The 15,796-nt window shown below is 38.2% G+C and overlaps 1 protein-coding gene across 5 annotated transcripts in view; it reads left to right on the top strand.

Annotated features, from left to right (window-relative positions):
- Positions 1-15,796, top strand: part of LOC127419944 (adenylate cyclase type 6-like) — a 96,443-nt gene that overhangs the window by 55,476 nt on the left and 25,171 nt on the right. For all 5 annotated transcript variants that reach the window (XR_007893752.1, XR_007893753.1, XM_051661789.1 and 2 more), the window contains exons 5-9: positions 319-440; positions 1,950-2,061; positions 11,556-11,683; positions 13,595-13,753; positions 13,968-14,109. Coding sequence is in view for 3 of the 5 variants with exons in the window: in XM_051661789.1 (XP_051517749.1) it covers positions 319-440; positions 1,950-2,061; positions 11,556-11,683; positions 13,595-13,753; positions 13,968-14,109 (663 nt within the window). In the remaining 2 variants the exon portion in view is untranslated. The remainder of the gene's footprint in view (positions 1-318; positions 441-1,949; positions 2,062-11,555; positions 11,684-13,594; positions 13,754-13,967; positions 14,110-15,796) is intronic.

Genomic DNA, 15,796 nt, shown 5'->3' with positions numbered 1-15,796 from the left:
AAGAGATAAATGGTTAGTAATAGAATTATTACTGTATCTACTGTAGACCAATTAGAGTCAACGTCAAGGGCACTAAGCCCCGGCCATTTTTGGAAACCCGTTTCATGCTAGTTGCCATTCTACTTCTATGATTACGATAGAGATCACATAAACAGTAGTCAGCGGACATGCTCACCAGTGTATGCACTGGGATACTAATGTTTGACATGCAAAGAGCAATTTCATAAAGAAAGGATGTTTGATCTTAAGTGAGAAAGAGAACTGCAGGATAATCTATTTATTATGCTCATTCTCTTCTGTCCTCCCTACACTCTTTAGGAACGCCTGTTGCTCTCTGTTTTGCCAAGGCATGTCGCCATGGAAATGAAGGCTGACATCAACGCTAAGAAAGAAGACATGATGTTCCACAAGATCTACATCCAGAAACACGACAATGTCAGGTCAGCATTACTGGCATGAGCCAAACTGTACCACACGCCCACACTAACTGTGTATACCAATGTTATTTCTTAATGGTGACAATCCCTTTTTTTTAAAGAAATTAAATCTTTAGTAAAGTCACTTTTTTTTGAGTGAATTCATCAGGACTGGATTGTGAAAAGTGAGCCATGGTAGTATAATGTTAGTCTATGATTGGTTGATATTATGTATCCCTGCCCACATGACCTTGTGTCGAGCGATGTCTGCAAACAGATAAGTCATTTCAGAAGAGGAGAAAGTGATTACATTTTGTTGGAAGATCATGACAACAAAGTTTTTTTTTCGAACGATGTGCACTGATGTCATGGTACATTTTCAAAAAAAGCACTGTATTACCATAATATCATGTCCAAAATCCATGGTAATTCCATGGTATCTCTTGGTACTTTCTTGTTAGTGTTAAGGTGGTCACACACCAGACGAGAAGTGCCACGCCGCATCGCGACTAGGACACGGCATGGGTATCAAACACAGGGCACGTCGATGTGGTTCACGTGGCAGACAGGACACACAAAAGTTACCAAGATTTTTCCCTTCTTAAAGAATGAACAAGGCTAGAGTAAATAATATATGTCCATTGATAATGATTTGGGTCGACTTTAATGGAAAACATTCTCCGCTCCGTGACGCGGCAGAAATTTGAGCAGCCTCTGGTGTGCATACATTCATAGAAAACAGTTATTTCAAATTTTAGAACGCATCTGGCGGACGATATGACCTGGCCCACCTACAGCTCCGGAGGCTGCTCAAATTTCTGCCGCGTCACGGAGCGCAACTCAAATGTTTTCCATTAAATTCGGTCCAGTGTGCGACCCCCTTTACACGGTTTCACCACGAGTGTCAGCCTTTAGATAATTCAGTTCATCTGCTTTTTTTTTCTTTCTGTTTATCTTTACCCTTTTCATATATCTCGCCTGTCTCTTTCACTCTTTTGTCCCTCGCTGTGGCTCTAGGAGTTGCTTATAGAAGTACTGGGGCTTTTCTTTTATAAGGTGGCCAACTAATTATGGCAAGAGAGGGAATAGTTAAGTATGAGTCGCTAGGCCATAACTAACCCCTAAAGATACTGAATTCAATTAAAGCGCCCCACAGCATATGCTATTACACAGTCGCAGAGAGAACTTACCTTCGCTCTCAAGGGATTCTAATACATACATACATACACACATATACTTTTCTTCATCGTTCAATTGTTAAAGAAGATGATATTATGCACCTTTGTACATAATGCATTACAATGAAAGCTCTTACTGTATATATAGAGAAAAAAGAACATCTGTCTCACTCTTTCTCTCTCTTCACTGTGTTTTACAGGCATGATTGTTTTCGATATTGTCAAAGCATTCAATCATTACATGAACATTGTTAGTTTCAACAATTGCAAAACCATAGACATTGCTGAACATTGTGAAAGACTAAGAAAAATGTCATACAGTTGAATTCTCTCTCTTTCTCTTTTGCTGTTTCAGTATTCTGTTTGCAGACATTGAGGGTTTTACGAGTCTAGCGTCGCAGTGCACTGCACAGGAGCTGGTCATGACTCTAAATGAGCTGTTTGCCCGCTTTGACAAGCTGGCCTCGGTAAGTCTTCATTTTGAATGCTGTACCTGATGTTTTACCATCTAAAACCTGAATCTTCATGAAAAGTTTTGCTTGAATTGTGGACTTGTGCTGTCTTTCTTTCAATTAAATATAGTTTGGTTAGTTGGTTTGATATTTTCTTATCTAATGCCAGTGTTGGGCAAGTTACTCAAAAAAAGTAACTATAGCACTACAAATGCCTAAATACTTATAAAAAATTATAATCAGATTACTGACTTTACTGATTACTTAATCAGAAATGTAATCACATTACTGATTACTTTAAAGTTACTTTCTAGAACACTTTTCACAGAAAAGCTTTTGTTTTTTTACCACTCAGTGAATTGAAAATGATGTCTATATTTCCCCCTTGATCATTGACACGTTAGGGGCGCATGCCCTTCAGCTGTCAGATAACGCGAATCGATGTAGCTACATATAAACGTAATTCATGTTTTAAATGTGTTATATATATATTGTATATAGTATTATTTTAGAAATATGTGTAGCCTGAGTAATAAAAGTAATTAACTCAATTGAATGTCAGAAATTGTAATCTGATTTCTAGAATTTAAAATGTAATGCACTACACTACTTTTTTCTTCAAAAATGTAATTATATTACACCCAACATTCATTTTTAAGTGTTGCCAAATATATATTGGGCCACTGTTTGTTTTCTCACTTAAATGTATTTCAGTTTCAAATAATTTAGAGATTCTATTGTTAGTTTAAAAAGAACCATTTAAAATCAGTTGCTGAGGGAAAACTAAGAACACCAGTCTCTGTGACTTTAAAACAATTCTGGTGCATTCACGTCATGTAGGAAATACCATAATTGCGAGTTTCCAACTTGTAAAAAGCATTCACATTTTTGTCGAATTCGTAATTACTAGGGGTGTAACGGTTCAAATTTCTCATGGTTCGGTTTGTATCACGGTTTAAGGGTCACGGTTTCGGTATGGTTCAGTATTTGCTTTAAAAAAAAATATATATATATATATATATATATATATATATATATATATATATATATATATATATATATTACTGCCAAATCCAAAGAATAATCTATTTGGTAAACACTTCAACATGTTTGCCCTTAAATAACAATCATTGTTTTACAACAGTAACCATAGATTAACCATAGCATTTGTAGTAAAAACATAGTAACCACAATATAAACATGGTTACTGTCATGGTTACAGTATATAGTAAAATCATGGTTACTATATAGAAACTACAGTATTACTGTTATAAATCCATGGTCAATTGTATCAAAATCATGATTTCTGCTCAGAAAACCACGGTGACAGTAGTCATGATTACTACAATATTACTATAGTAAAACCATGGTTAATTTTTGTCAGGGTCCTTAACTAAAAAAAAAGAAATTCTGTAATTACTACATCAAAATTTTAACTTAATATCTGCACTAATATGCTACATGCATCAACATAAAGTGCACTTCAAACTCATCTCAACATATTCAATATTCGGAAGCTGTACATCACTATAAAAGGAATAACCTTACTATTAGAATGCATACGAGAAAGGATGTTGTGATAATGTTGCTTGAGTATTTTAATCATACATGGAAATTCCACATGAACACCCCAAGCACTTTAGTTATTGTTTCATGTCTGTCCAAATTAGCACAGCAAATTAGCAAATTAAAAATGGAAGGGAGTGTGTGCAGTTTTGGCTCACCTGCGGCTCTTTCCCTGGGTGATGTCTGCGTAAATGATTAATCGCGTATCAATGTATTACTATAACGGCATCTTAATGCCATTAATCAAAGCACATTATTGTCGCTCGTGATAGATTACAGCCGAGCAAGGAAACAGGAAGAACTTTGTGCGCATTTTAAATAAACCCTCACGTGCATTATTGACATATATTACCAGTATACAGCAGTTGTGTCGAGTGATGTCTGCAAACAGTGCCTGTTTTGTAAACGTCTTTTGACCATCACTGTTGTAACTGACTGCAAAAAGAAAATGTTCCCAGAAAGGAGAAACACAGGGGGCTTCTCTATCAGCATTTAATTTTCTCCACTTGCCATTTTCAACTACACACAACTTTTGCAGAACAGTGATGTCATCAAGTTGACCCACGTGAAACACAGGTGGAGCGTATCCATTTACAGATCCATTCAGGTGCATTAGCAGAGGTTGTAACTGTGCCTGTCTGTTTGACGCTTTGTTTTCTTGAACAAAACGTGCTCCAGATGCGTTATTAAACATGAGGTGAACCGACCGCGGTGCCAATGCTTCCCGAACCGTGGGTGGCGAACCGTACGGTTCAGTTTTTTACCGAGAACCGTTACGTCCCTAGTAATTACAGTTTTGAATTTCTAAATTTTATGAAAGGTTTTTTTACATTTTTTTTATACAGTTTACACATATTTCTGTTTCATAATCCAATTTATTGTAGCCAGTGTTACCAGGTGTGCTTTCTTTGTTCTTAGACATTTTTCATGAGATATAGAGGTGAACTAATGAATAAATGTAGTGATTAAATACTTTGCTGTCACCAACAACAGAGTCGCACATGGATCCGTTTTGATGTTATGAGCGTTGTCATAGAAACAAACAATTGCCGGAGTCACATGATGCCATGCGAGGTTTGGACGTGTGAACGGTGAGCTCTGCGCACTTTGCTAGTTTTAATAACTGTTCTAAGAAGACAATATGCCAAAGAATTCAAAATCCTCGGGCTCTGGAGACATTAAAAGACACTTACGTGCTCAAGCTGATGCCCCTGAGGCCCCGAGCCAGGGAGCCGATTTGGCCGAAGTGAGGGAAATTTGGCGAGAATTGTTGAACATGTCGGCAATGCTGACGAAGGTCATTGCTGACTTGGAAGATCTTCCTGTAATACGTCGATCGATCACTGCCGTGGAGATGAAATTTACTGAGGTGGTTACAAGAGTGGGGAATGACAAGAAATGGATAGATTACCTGGAGTCATTGGAGAGGGAATTATCTGCTAATCCGCTAGCGACCAAGGTGGATTTGGAGCGCGTCTGGAAGAAGTTGGAGGATACGGAGAACCGTAGTCGGTGGAATAACGTCCGTATTGTTGGAATTCCTGAGGCCGAAGAAGGTCAGGATATGGTGAAATTCCTGGACAGGCTCTTTCTGAGTCTGCTTGACATAACAGGCCATAAGCTGGAAATCGAGCGAGCTCACAGGTTTCCGGCTTGGCGATACGCTGAGGGAGACAGGCCCCGATCAATTCTGGCCAAATTTCTGAGATCATACGATAAAGGTCTCGTGTTACATAAGGTGAGGAGTAAATTAAGGCTTTCTTGGAAGAACCACAGCATTTTCTTTTCCCCAGACTTTGCGAATTCAACAAGAGAGAAATGTGATCGATTCAAGGAATGCAAGAAACAATTACATCAACGGAAGGACGCGCTGATGTTTCTGGCCAAATTGAGAATAGATGCTAAGGATGGCTGAAAACATTTACATGTGCACAGCAAGCGATGTCTTTCAAAGTCAATGGACTGAGTAAGTTATTTTGTGGTACTCGCATTGCAGCCAAGTGGACCTTTTTTTGTTTCTTTTTGTGCTGGTTCAGAGTAGCGGCTGGAGTTTGTTTTGTGTAGTAACACTCCTTCAGGACAGTGTTGTGGATGAATCTGCATGTTCTTTGTGCTTATGCCTACTATTGGTTGGAGTTTGTTTTGTTGAGTATTTCTTGCAAGTCATTGGAGTGATTAGGTCATTTGTTGCACTAATGTAGCAGCTGAATGGGTGCATTCATTTCGTTTGACTGTCTGAGGAAACTGAGCGCCCTTTTTTGTTTTTTTTGTGCTGGTTCCACCTAGCGGCTGGAGTTTGTTTTTGTTTTTTTTTTGGGACAGTAATGTGGATGAATCTACACATTCTTAGTGTTAATTTTGCCTATTGGCTGGAGTTTGTTTTATAGATTATATTCTGTTGTGTAATTCTGTCACACAAAATTTGTATAGAAACATCGGACTTGAGCAATCTGATGGCAAATTTGTTGTGGAGGCTCTCGTAGGAGTACATAGACTGTTTGAGTTTAGAGGGATGGACGCTAGTTGGCGCTGTCGTGCGTGGTGTTAATGCACATGTTTTTCTTTTTTCTGTTTGTTTGGTTCAGGGGGAAGTTTGTAGTTTGATTGTTTCATTAATGTTGGAATGTGGTCTTTATAATTGTATTTTTGACACACAATAAATGTTTTCAAATATGTCAAAATGTCAGATGTTAATATGAGTGGATTGTCTCTCCCCACATGGAATGTGAATGGGTTGGGGCACCCCATAAAAAGAAGGAAGGTTATTTCTCTTCTTAAGTGTAAGAAATATGATAAATATTGTTTCTTCAAGAAACGCATCTTTCCCCGCAGGTGTGATGGACTCGACATGGAGGCGAAGGTAGAATCCAAATGAAGGATGTTTATTTACAATCAGCATACAAAACCAAAACACAAGTGCAGAGATGTAATCGTTGAAGCAGGCAAAGTAGTTGTTAACAGGTAATCAGTCCAACCAGGCAAACAGAGCAAAACAGTAATCCAAAATCGGTAATCCAGTAAAGCAGGCACAATGGTCATAACAAGTAGGCAATGAAACAGGCAATGAGAATAACGCTTGGTAACGCAGTGAAACTGGCAATACTTCGCAAAGTCACAATGGAAAAGCATGGCTATTTATATGGTTCAAACAGGAAGTCACCATAGAAGAAAACGGTTCAGTGTCAGTATTCAGGAGAGGGCTCCCTCTGGCAGTCAGCTGAAGCGATACCAGCCTCATTCGTTACAGCAAGAAACTGAAAAATTTGGGAAGATATGGTGTGGACATGTTTTCTTTAGTGCTGGCTCAAGTAAGAGCAGGGGAGTCATTACACTGATAAGTAAACATCTACAATTCAAATGTCTCAAACAGATTGACCGATTGACAAAGGTGGGCTAGGCCTACCCAAGATTTTGTTTTATTATTATGCATTCGGTCTCAGACATTTGGCTCATTGGTCGCTTCCACCTGAGAGAGCCCCTCCCTGGTTTTGTATTGAACAGTAAGTTCTTGCCCCTATTTCGCCATTGCAAAGCCTTTCTATTTAACTAACCGGAGAAGTTAAGTTACACCCAGTTATCTCAGGGGGAGGGGCTTAATGTTTATAACGTGAACCGCTCAGAGTAGAATCTCGTAATTGGGTATTTCATATTCTTTGGGCACGTTTAGCACTATGAATGTCTAGAAGGTAAAGTCTCTTTAAAACATTTTTTACACAAACTATTTTGTTTTAATTTGTCTACTTACAATGAACAACAGTGCATAACAGGAGATTTTTGTCATTTTTTCTGAAATCATGATAATTTCCACCACAGTGGACTGTATCCTACTGTAAATAAAATTAAATTATATATTTGCACTTTTTGCATAAGTTGGCAATGTTACAGCTGGATTGGAAATAAAAATCTTCTGCTCACAAGAATTTTTACTTAGAATTTCCCTCTTTTTTTTTCTTTTCTTTTTTTTTTTCAAGCATGCTCTTTACTGACATGGGGGGGTTAACAAGTACACTAACTTTTTAATAAACTTTGTTAGGGGACAAAATTGAGTTAATAGAAATAATTGATAGAAGTCATTTTTACACAATAAATATTGAAATGGTTTATATTTATTTCACTATTATCATAGTTTTAAAAGTCATAATTTCAGTTTTAAATGTCATAATTTTTATAATGGATTTTCATAGTTTTAAATTTGGGTCTGGGACAGGGCTAAAATATTAGGCATTTGAAAACAGACAAAAAAATAAAAGTTAAATGAGAATGTTTCAAAATAAATTTTAATGTGACTTTTATATAACAAATAGAAAAGTTGAAATCTGTTTGTTAAAAAAAAAAATCAAACCCCTGAGACATGAAATTGTCCAAAGTTTGAGTAGCACCCAGTTAAGACCTTTGCACACCAAATGCAAATTGTCGCAGAAATTTCTTGCCGTGATTAACATTTTGAATAAAAACAATGGACTCCGATGAAGCAGTTCACACCTGGAGCGAACATTTGTGCTTTGGCAAGTTTTTGTCTGTTTTTTTTCTTTTTCTCGGTGTGTTGTTTGTTTTTTTTGTTTGTTTTTTTTTGTCTGCCTGTTTTGTCCGAAAGCTGTTTTGAACACAGACATTAAATGCTGAAGAAACTCCAGGAAGAAATCCTGAACCAGCAGTTAGGATGTATATTTTATTTACATCAAATGCTTTAAAAACTTAAAATACATTTTCTCATAGGTTCAACATGTAAATGATATGGCTGCATCACTGCCTTGCACCCTCTTTAAAAATTATCTGATTTTTTTGAAATAATGAAATTATCAGTATTTTTCAATTGATTACATTTTTTAACTGTTAATATTATTTTTTACACACTATTCTTTCTATTCACCCCTCAGACTTTTTTTACATGAATACTGTTAGTCAACTTGTCCAACAGGTAAACTGAAATAGTTTGCGAAATTCTCCAATGTTTTCTTTCTCGTTGTGCATATCAACAACAAACTCGTCATCGCTGCTGCGGTATGGAAGTAAATTAATCACAAATGTCTTTGAAACAAAACTGAAAAAAGCACACTGAATTGCACTAATTGAAAAATAAATGCATTGCATTACCAGTGCTTGCTTTTTTACATTTCATCGTTATTATTCAACAGGTAATATTCGGTCCATTATATTTTGTTTTGCAAATATGCCTCTAAAATTTCAGTGGTTAAAATTCGGGCGGAAATTCAGCCTTGTACATCCTGGCATTGTGGGAAAAGCAGTAAAGTGCAGATGCACAATCTTCACTCTCTGCCACTAGGCTTCACCACTAGTTGGTGCCAGCGGGTGTTGATGAAGATCAAGAGCAACTGGGAGAGGAACTGGACAATTGCCAGTTTTAATTAATTAAACTAACATGACAGTAAACAATAAAGTCATTTTGAACATTTTCTTCAGTCTGACACGCCACTTTACTATGTGTGTCGTCTTCCATTTTATGTACAACAGTATCTGAGTGAGGCAATTGTTAGGGCAAAGTGTTCCTGGATATGAGGACAATTTTTGAGCTATATAGGCACCTCTATCTACCCTTTATCTCTTTTTCTCTCTTTTGGTCTTCTTCACTCAGGTAGAATACATACTGGTTTCTTCTACATATTTCATATTTCTGATTTGTAACTATTTCATCTAAGTTGTAACCATCTGATGTAACCTTTAAGACATAAACATTATTAAACATTTTCTCTTTAGTCTATGTCTAGTTAAATGTCACTGTGTAAACTATATACAGTACATTCAAGTGCTATATAGTGTATTGCAGTACGGTCATAATAAGGTTTTAAACAATGCTCTCCCACATATTTTTCTATTCTCACTGCACTTTTTTCTGTAGTTGCTATTAGTAGCAGAAGGTGGTAACAGACACCATCTTGAAGTTAACATTTCTTCCGTCTCTTCGGCATTCCTACAGCGATCCACTGTAGTGAAAACCCACTTTACAGTTTGTCTGATTTATAAAAACTGACTACTGTTTGTTGACAGCAATGCAGGTGGAACTTCAATAAACCAAATGAGATGACACACAGATTTTGATAAAGGTTTATTTAATGAGGATCTCTCCCTGTTGCTCTTGGTTTTCATCAACACCCTTCGGCAATCCACTGCTTTTCCTGTAATGCCAGGATGTACACTGTTGAATTTCCATCTGAATTTTAACCACTGAAATTTTAGAGGCAAATTTTCGAAATACACAGATGAGCCAAAGCATTATGACCACTCACAGGTGAAGCAAATAATGTTGATCATCTCCTAACAAGGCTACATCAAGTTCTGGGTAGATTAGATGGTAAGCGAACAATCAGTTCTCGTAGTCAACGTGTTAAATGCAGGAGAAATGGGCAGGAGTAAAGACCTGAGCAACTCTGACAAGGGCCAAATTGTTATGGCCAAACGACTGGGTCAGAGCATCTCTGAAACGGCAAGGCTTGTGGGGTGCTCCCGGTCAGCAGTGGTGAGTACCTACCAACAGTGGTCCGAGGACCACAAACTGGCAACAGGGTGTTCGGCACCCAAGGCTCATCGATGTGCGAGGGCAACGAAAGTTATCCCGTCTGTTCCAAACCGACAGAAGGTCTACTGTGGCACAGGTCACAGAAAATTTTAATGATGGTTACGGGAGTAATGGGTTACAGCACATGGTGCATCGCATCCTGCTGCGTATGGGGCTGCGTAGCCGCAGACCGTTCAGCATGCCCATGATGAACCCTGTCCACCTTGGAGCAGTGGAAGAAGGTCGCCTGGTCCGATGAGTCATGTTTTCTTTTACATCACATGGACGACCGTGTATGTATGCACCATTTACCTTGGGAAGTGATGGCACCAGGATGCACTGTAGAAAGATGACAAGCCGGTGAAAGGAGTGTGATGCTCTGGGCAATGTTCTGCTGGGAATCCCTGGGTCCTGGCATTCATGTGGACATAAATTTGACACATGCCACCTACCTAAACGTCGTTGCAGACCAGGTACACCACTTCATGGCAATGGTGTTCCCTGATGGCAGTGGCCTCTTTAAGCAGGATAATGCACCCTGCCACACTGCACACATTGTTCGGGAATGATTTGAGGAACACGATGAAGAGTTCAAGGTGTTGCCGTGGCCTCCAAATTCCCAAGATCTCAATCCAATTGAGCATCTGTTGGATGTGCTGGACCAACCAGTCCGATCCACGGCAGCTCCACCTTGCAACGTACAGGACATGAAGGATCTGCTGCAAAAATTGAAATATTTTCAGTCTAAATATACTACCATATGAAATTACATTCCCAAAAAATGCAATCACTGTTAATGCAATGCCTTTATTTTTCAGTTAGAACAGTTCAGTGTGCTTTTCTGTTTCAAAGACATTTGTCGTTAATTTACTTCCATACTGCAGCTGGTAGAGAAATCCTTTTTCTTGTTTTGATCTGCTCATTAGAGAAATCCATTGGTTGTCTTTTGTATTGTGATTTCATGGTTGTTTTGCAAACTTATCAAGTAGTTCTTCTTCTCACCTGTGATGAGCGAAGGACGGACTAGCTGAAAGGTGCTTTTTGTTACCTACCGTACCGGGGTAAATTTGCTTGTCGATTAGCACCACCTATTGTAAAGGCGTAAATGTTCTAACACTTTTAATGTGAATTAATGTGATTTCATTGTAATCGGCATTCGTTGGCGATTCGTTTTGTATTATCATGTTGCCTCTGGTGTGCTAAGGCCTCTACAGTAAATCCACCACAACGTGTGCTCAGCATTAGGATTGGAACACGTGTTCACGCTTGCCGTCAAAAAATCACACACAGACTCTCTCTCTGTATCACAGACTGACCAGAATGACGAGCCTCTTTTTGCACCTCAGCGTGAAGCTGCCATGTCTCCAGTTTGAACTTTCCAATTAACTTCTGTTCCCTTGTGTGTTTGTGTGTATGTGTGTGTTTGCAGGAGAACCACTGCTTACGGATTAAGATCCTTGGGGATTGTTACTACTGTGTGTCAGGGTTACCTGAGCCCAGAGCCGATCACGCTCACTGCTGTGTGGAAATGGGAGTGGACATGATTGAAGCCATCTCGTAAGTCTCGGTCAGCTGTCAGGAAATAAAGAGTTCGACCAAAAGAGAGACCAAAAAACAAAAGGATCATTGAGTTAAATACATGTAACAGAAAAATATGATGTGTTGTAAATCCAAATAACAGCTGAACCTCGGGCCATGTTTCTTCAGTTGTGTGACCCTGACACATGAAGTAATTTCTGTTGTTGTGTTTCATAAATAAGATCCATAACTACAGTTGAAGTTTACATACACCTTAGCCAAATACATTAAAACTCAGTTTTTCACAATTCCTGACATTTAATCATAGAAACAATTCCCTGTCTTAGGTCAGTTAGGATCACTACTTTATTTTAAGAATGTGAAATGTCAGAATAATAGTAGAGAGAATGATTTATTTCAGCTTTTATTTCTTTCATCACATTCCCAGTGGGTCAGAAGTTTACATACACTTTGTTATTATTTGGTAGCATTGCCTTTAAATTGTTTAACTTGGGTCAAACGTTTTGGGTAGCCTTCCACAAGCTTCTCACAATAAGATTTTTGGCCCATTCCTTCAGACAGAACTGGTGTAACTGAGTCAGTTTTTCAAGTTTTCTATCGGATTGAGGTCAGGGCTTTGTGTACAGACTTTGTTGACCTTAAGCCATTTTGCCACAACTTTGGAGGTATGTTTGGGGTCATTGTCCATTTTGAAGAACCATTTGTGACCGAGCTTTAACTTCCTGGCTGATGTCTTGAGATGTTGCTGCAATATATCCACATAATTTTCCTTCCTTATTATGCCATCTATTTTGTGAAGTGCACCAGTTCCTCCTGCAGCAAAGCACCCTCACAACATGATGCTGCCACCCCCATGCTTCACGGTTGGAATGGTGTTTTTCGGCTTGCAAGCCTCACCCTTTTTCCTCCAAACATAATGATGGACATTATGGTCAAACAATTCAGTTTTTTTTTCATTAGACCAGAGGACATTTCTCCAGAAAGTAAGATCTTTGTCCCCATGTGTACTTGCAAACTGTAGTCTGGCTTGCTGAGCAGCCTTTAAGGTTATGTCGCTATAGGACTCGTTTTACTGTGGATATAGATACTTGTCTACCTGTTTCCTCCAGCATCTTCACAAGGTCCTTTGCTGTTGTTCTGGGATTGATTTGCACTTTTCGAGATAGAATGCGTCTCCTTCCTGAGAGGTATGATGGCTGCGTGGTCCCAAGGTGTTTATACTTGTGGACTATTGTTTGTACAGATGAACGTGGTACCTTCAGGCATTTGGAAATTGCTCCCAAGGATGAACCAGACTTGTGGAAGTCCACTATTTTTTTTTTCTGAGGTCTTGGCTGATTTCTTTTGATTTTCCCATCATGTTAAGCAAAGAGGCACTGAGTTTGAAGGTAGGACTTACAATACATCCACAGGTACACCTCCAATTGACTCCAATTAGCCTATCAGAAGCTAATTGCCTAAATGCTTGGCATAATTTTCTGGAATTTTCCAAGCTGCTTAAAGGCACAGTTAACTTTGTGTATGTAAACGTCTGACCCACTGGAATTGTGATATAGTCAATTAAAAGTGAAACAATCTGTCTGTAAACAATTGTTGGAAAAATTACTCATGTCATGCACAAAGTAGATGTCCTAAACAACTTGCCAAAACTATAGTTTGCTAATATTAAATCTGTGGAGTGGTTAAAAAAATGAGTTTTAATGTCTTCAACCAAAGTGTATGTAAACTTCTGACTTCAACTGTATATATGCAAGTATTGAATTATTTAAGTATTGAATATGAACGGTTAAATATAGAGATATACAGATAGTATATTTATATTCTATATTTATATTATTTGAATACAAAACCTACACAGCTTGGAAGGCTTTAATAAGTCATAAATTACAGCTGATTAATTGATAGCATATGTTTATGTTTGTGCCCTAGGTTGGTGAGAGAGGTCACAGGGGTCAATGTAAACATGCGGGTGGGCATCCACAGTGGTCGTGTGCACTGTGGAGTTCTTGGATTGAGGAAGTGGCAGTTTGATGTGTGGTCAAATGATGTCACGTTAGCCAACCATATGGAGGCTGGCGGCAAAGCTGGGTGAGAGTTTAGCACAGAACAAAAATCATCTAATGTTTTTCTGGAAATATCAAATAGGTTGTTTGTATGATTGCATGTTTTATGGGTAATTGTATTTCAGGTTTCATTCTACTTATTAAATAAAAATTTGAAATTAAGTTTCAGTTTTGAATGGTGCACAACCTGGACTTGCATAAGCACTTTTAAACCCTTGTGTTTGTAATGTGTTCTCCAGGAGGATTCACATCACTAAAGCGACTCTACAGTACCTGAATGGAGACTATGAGGTAGAACCAGGTTTTGGAGGGGAGAGGAATGCCTACTTGAAAGAAAACAGCATTGAGACCTTCCTAGTACTGGGCTGCAGTCAGAAACGGGTAAGAGGCTAAACATACTGAATGTGTTCTTGTGTTCAAAAACAGCTAGGGGGAATGGAAAGCAATGAAACAAATGCAGGGGTCTTGGGACACATTTAAAACACCCAGGCTTCTCTCCAATCCCTTTATTTGAAGCTCTTTTCTCTGATACTGCCATTATAAGAGCCTCCTCTGACATTGCGACAGAAAATGTTACAGTTGCTATTGTAAACATTCAATACATTCAAGATTCTTGTCCCACCCACAGCTTTTTCTGTTTGGTCCACTGTTTTAAAACTGATATTGATGCACTGCATAACAAAAGTTCAGCTATTTTTTACTGACACGCTGTCTTAAAAACCCAATGCTCATGACGCGTTCTAAAATTTGAAACAATTGTTTTCTATTAATGTAAACACACCTCCGTCGCTGCTTGCCGTCTGTCCTTGGCGCCCGGCTACGACTCCGGAGGCTGCTCATATTTCTGCCATGCCACAGAATGCAACTTGCATTGTTTTCCATTTAATTCGAACCAAATCATTATCAAAGGACAAAGATTATTTATTCTAATCATCGCTGGATGATATATTGTGTATATGTTTCTTTTATATAGCCTACACAATGTCTTTTCAGTTACAAGTATGTTTTTTGTGGTTTGACAGCTTGAATGAAGCCCATTCAATGCTACAGATAGAGAAACTGCATAATTAACGTCGCCATTTCTACTTGTTCAGTTTGCGTAGTTACACCAGTTTCATACACTAACCTGCAAACTCATCAATGTCTCTTTGTTCATTCTTGTAGAAGGGAAAAACCTTAAGAAATGGTAACTTTTTTTGTGTGTACTGTCTGCCACCTGCACCAAATCGACGTGCCCTTTGTTTGATACCTGTGCCCTGTCCTACCTGCAACGCAACGTGGCATGGTGCTTCTCGTCTGTTGAACGACTGTCTTAACAATTAAGAAATAGCACAAAAAAATTAATGCAAGAACGCATCCTGTGTCTATGTCCTCTAAAGGGAGTCGCACGCCAAATAAAAAGCGTCACACCGCATCGAAAATGTTTGAAACTGTAACAAACCAAACTGTAACCAAATATTTAAATATTTTGAAATTTTTTTTATAAACTACTTAGTTATTTTTACATGTATCAAACATTAAAAATGTATATGATTAATATGTAAGCTTAAACAACATGAGAAAACTGTCCTGAAAATCTGAGCTCCTGAAATGATAGCATATAATGATTATACTGAAGTATAAGCTATTTTTTGGAAGTTACTCTTTGGTGTATTCCTCACATTTAGATAGTTTAGGATGTTGCGTCACATGTGGTGCGTTTTGAAGGAAACAGCATATTCACAAAGCAAGCTACGCATTCTGACTAGCACGTAACTTAGTTCAGGTTCACCTGTTTATTCGCGTAATTGTCTGTGCATACTGTGTTGCTTGACATACTATGACTGGATTATTTCAATTAATTCTTTCTAGATTTTTTTTTTTTTTTTTTTTTAAGCAATAAAAAAAGAACGGTGTTGTTAAAGTTGCACTCTGTAATTCTAATCCAATACACTTTTTATCAAGTTCTGCAAATATCTCTGTGGGTGGGCTGAAGAAAAATCTAGTATTTGTACACAGCCCTGACTCTGTAGATGGGACAAAAACAAAGTAGATCAGACTGATCCACACAACACTACTCCAGCCAATC

The sequence above is a fragment of the Myxocyprinus asiaticus genome, chromosome 29 (genome assembly GCF_019703515.2).
Source record: "Myxocyprinus asiaticus isolate MX2 ecotype Aquarium Trade chromosome 29, UBuf_Myxa_2, whole genome shotgun sequence".
Lineage (NCBI taxonomy): Eukaryota > Metazoa > Chordata > Actinopteri > Cypriniformes > Catostomidae > Myxocyprinus > Myxocyprinus asiaticus.
The sequence above is the reverse complement of the archived record's forward strand: the minus strand, read 5'-3'. Positions and strand labels throughout refer to the sequence as shown.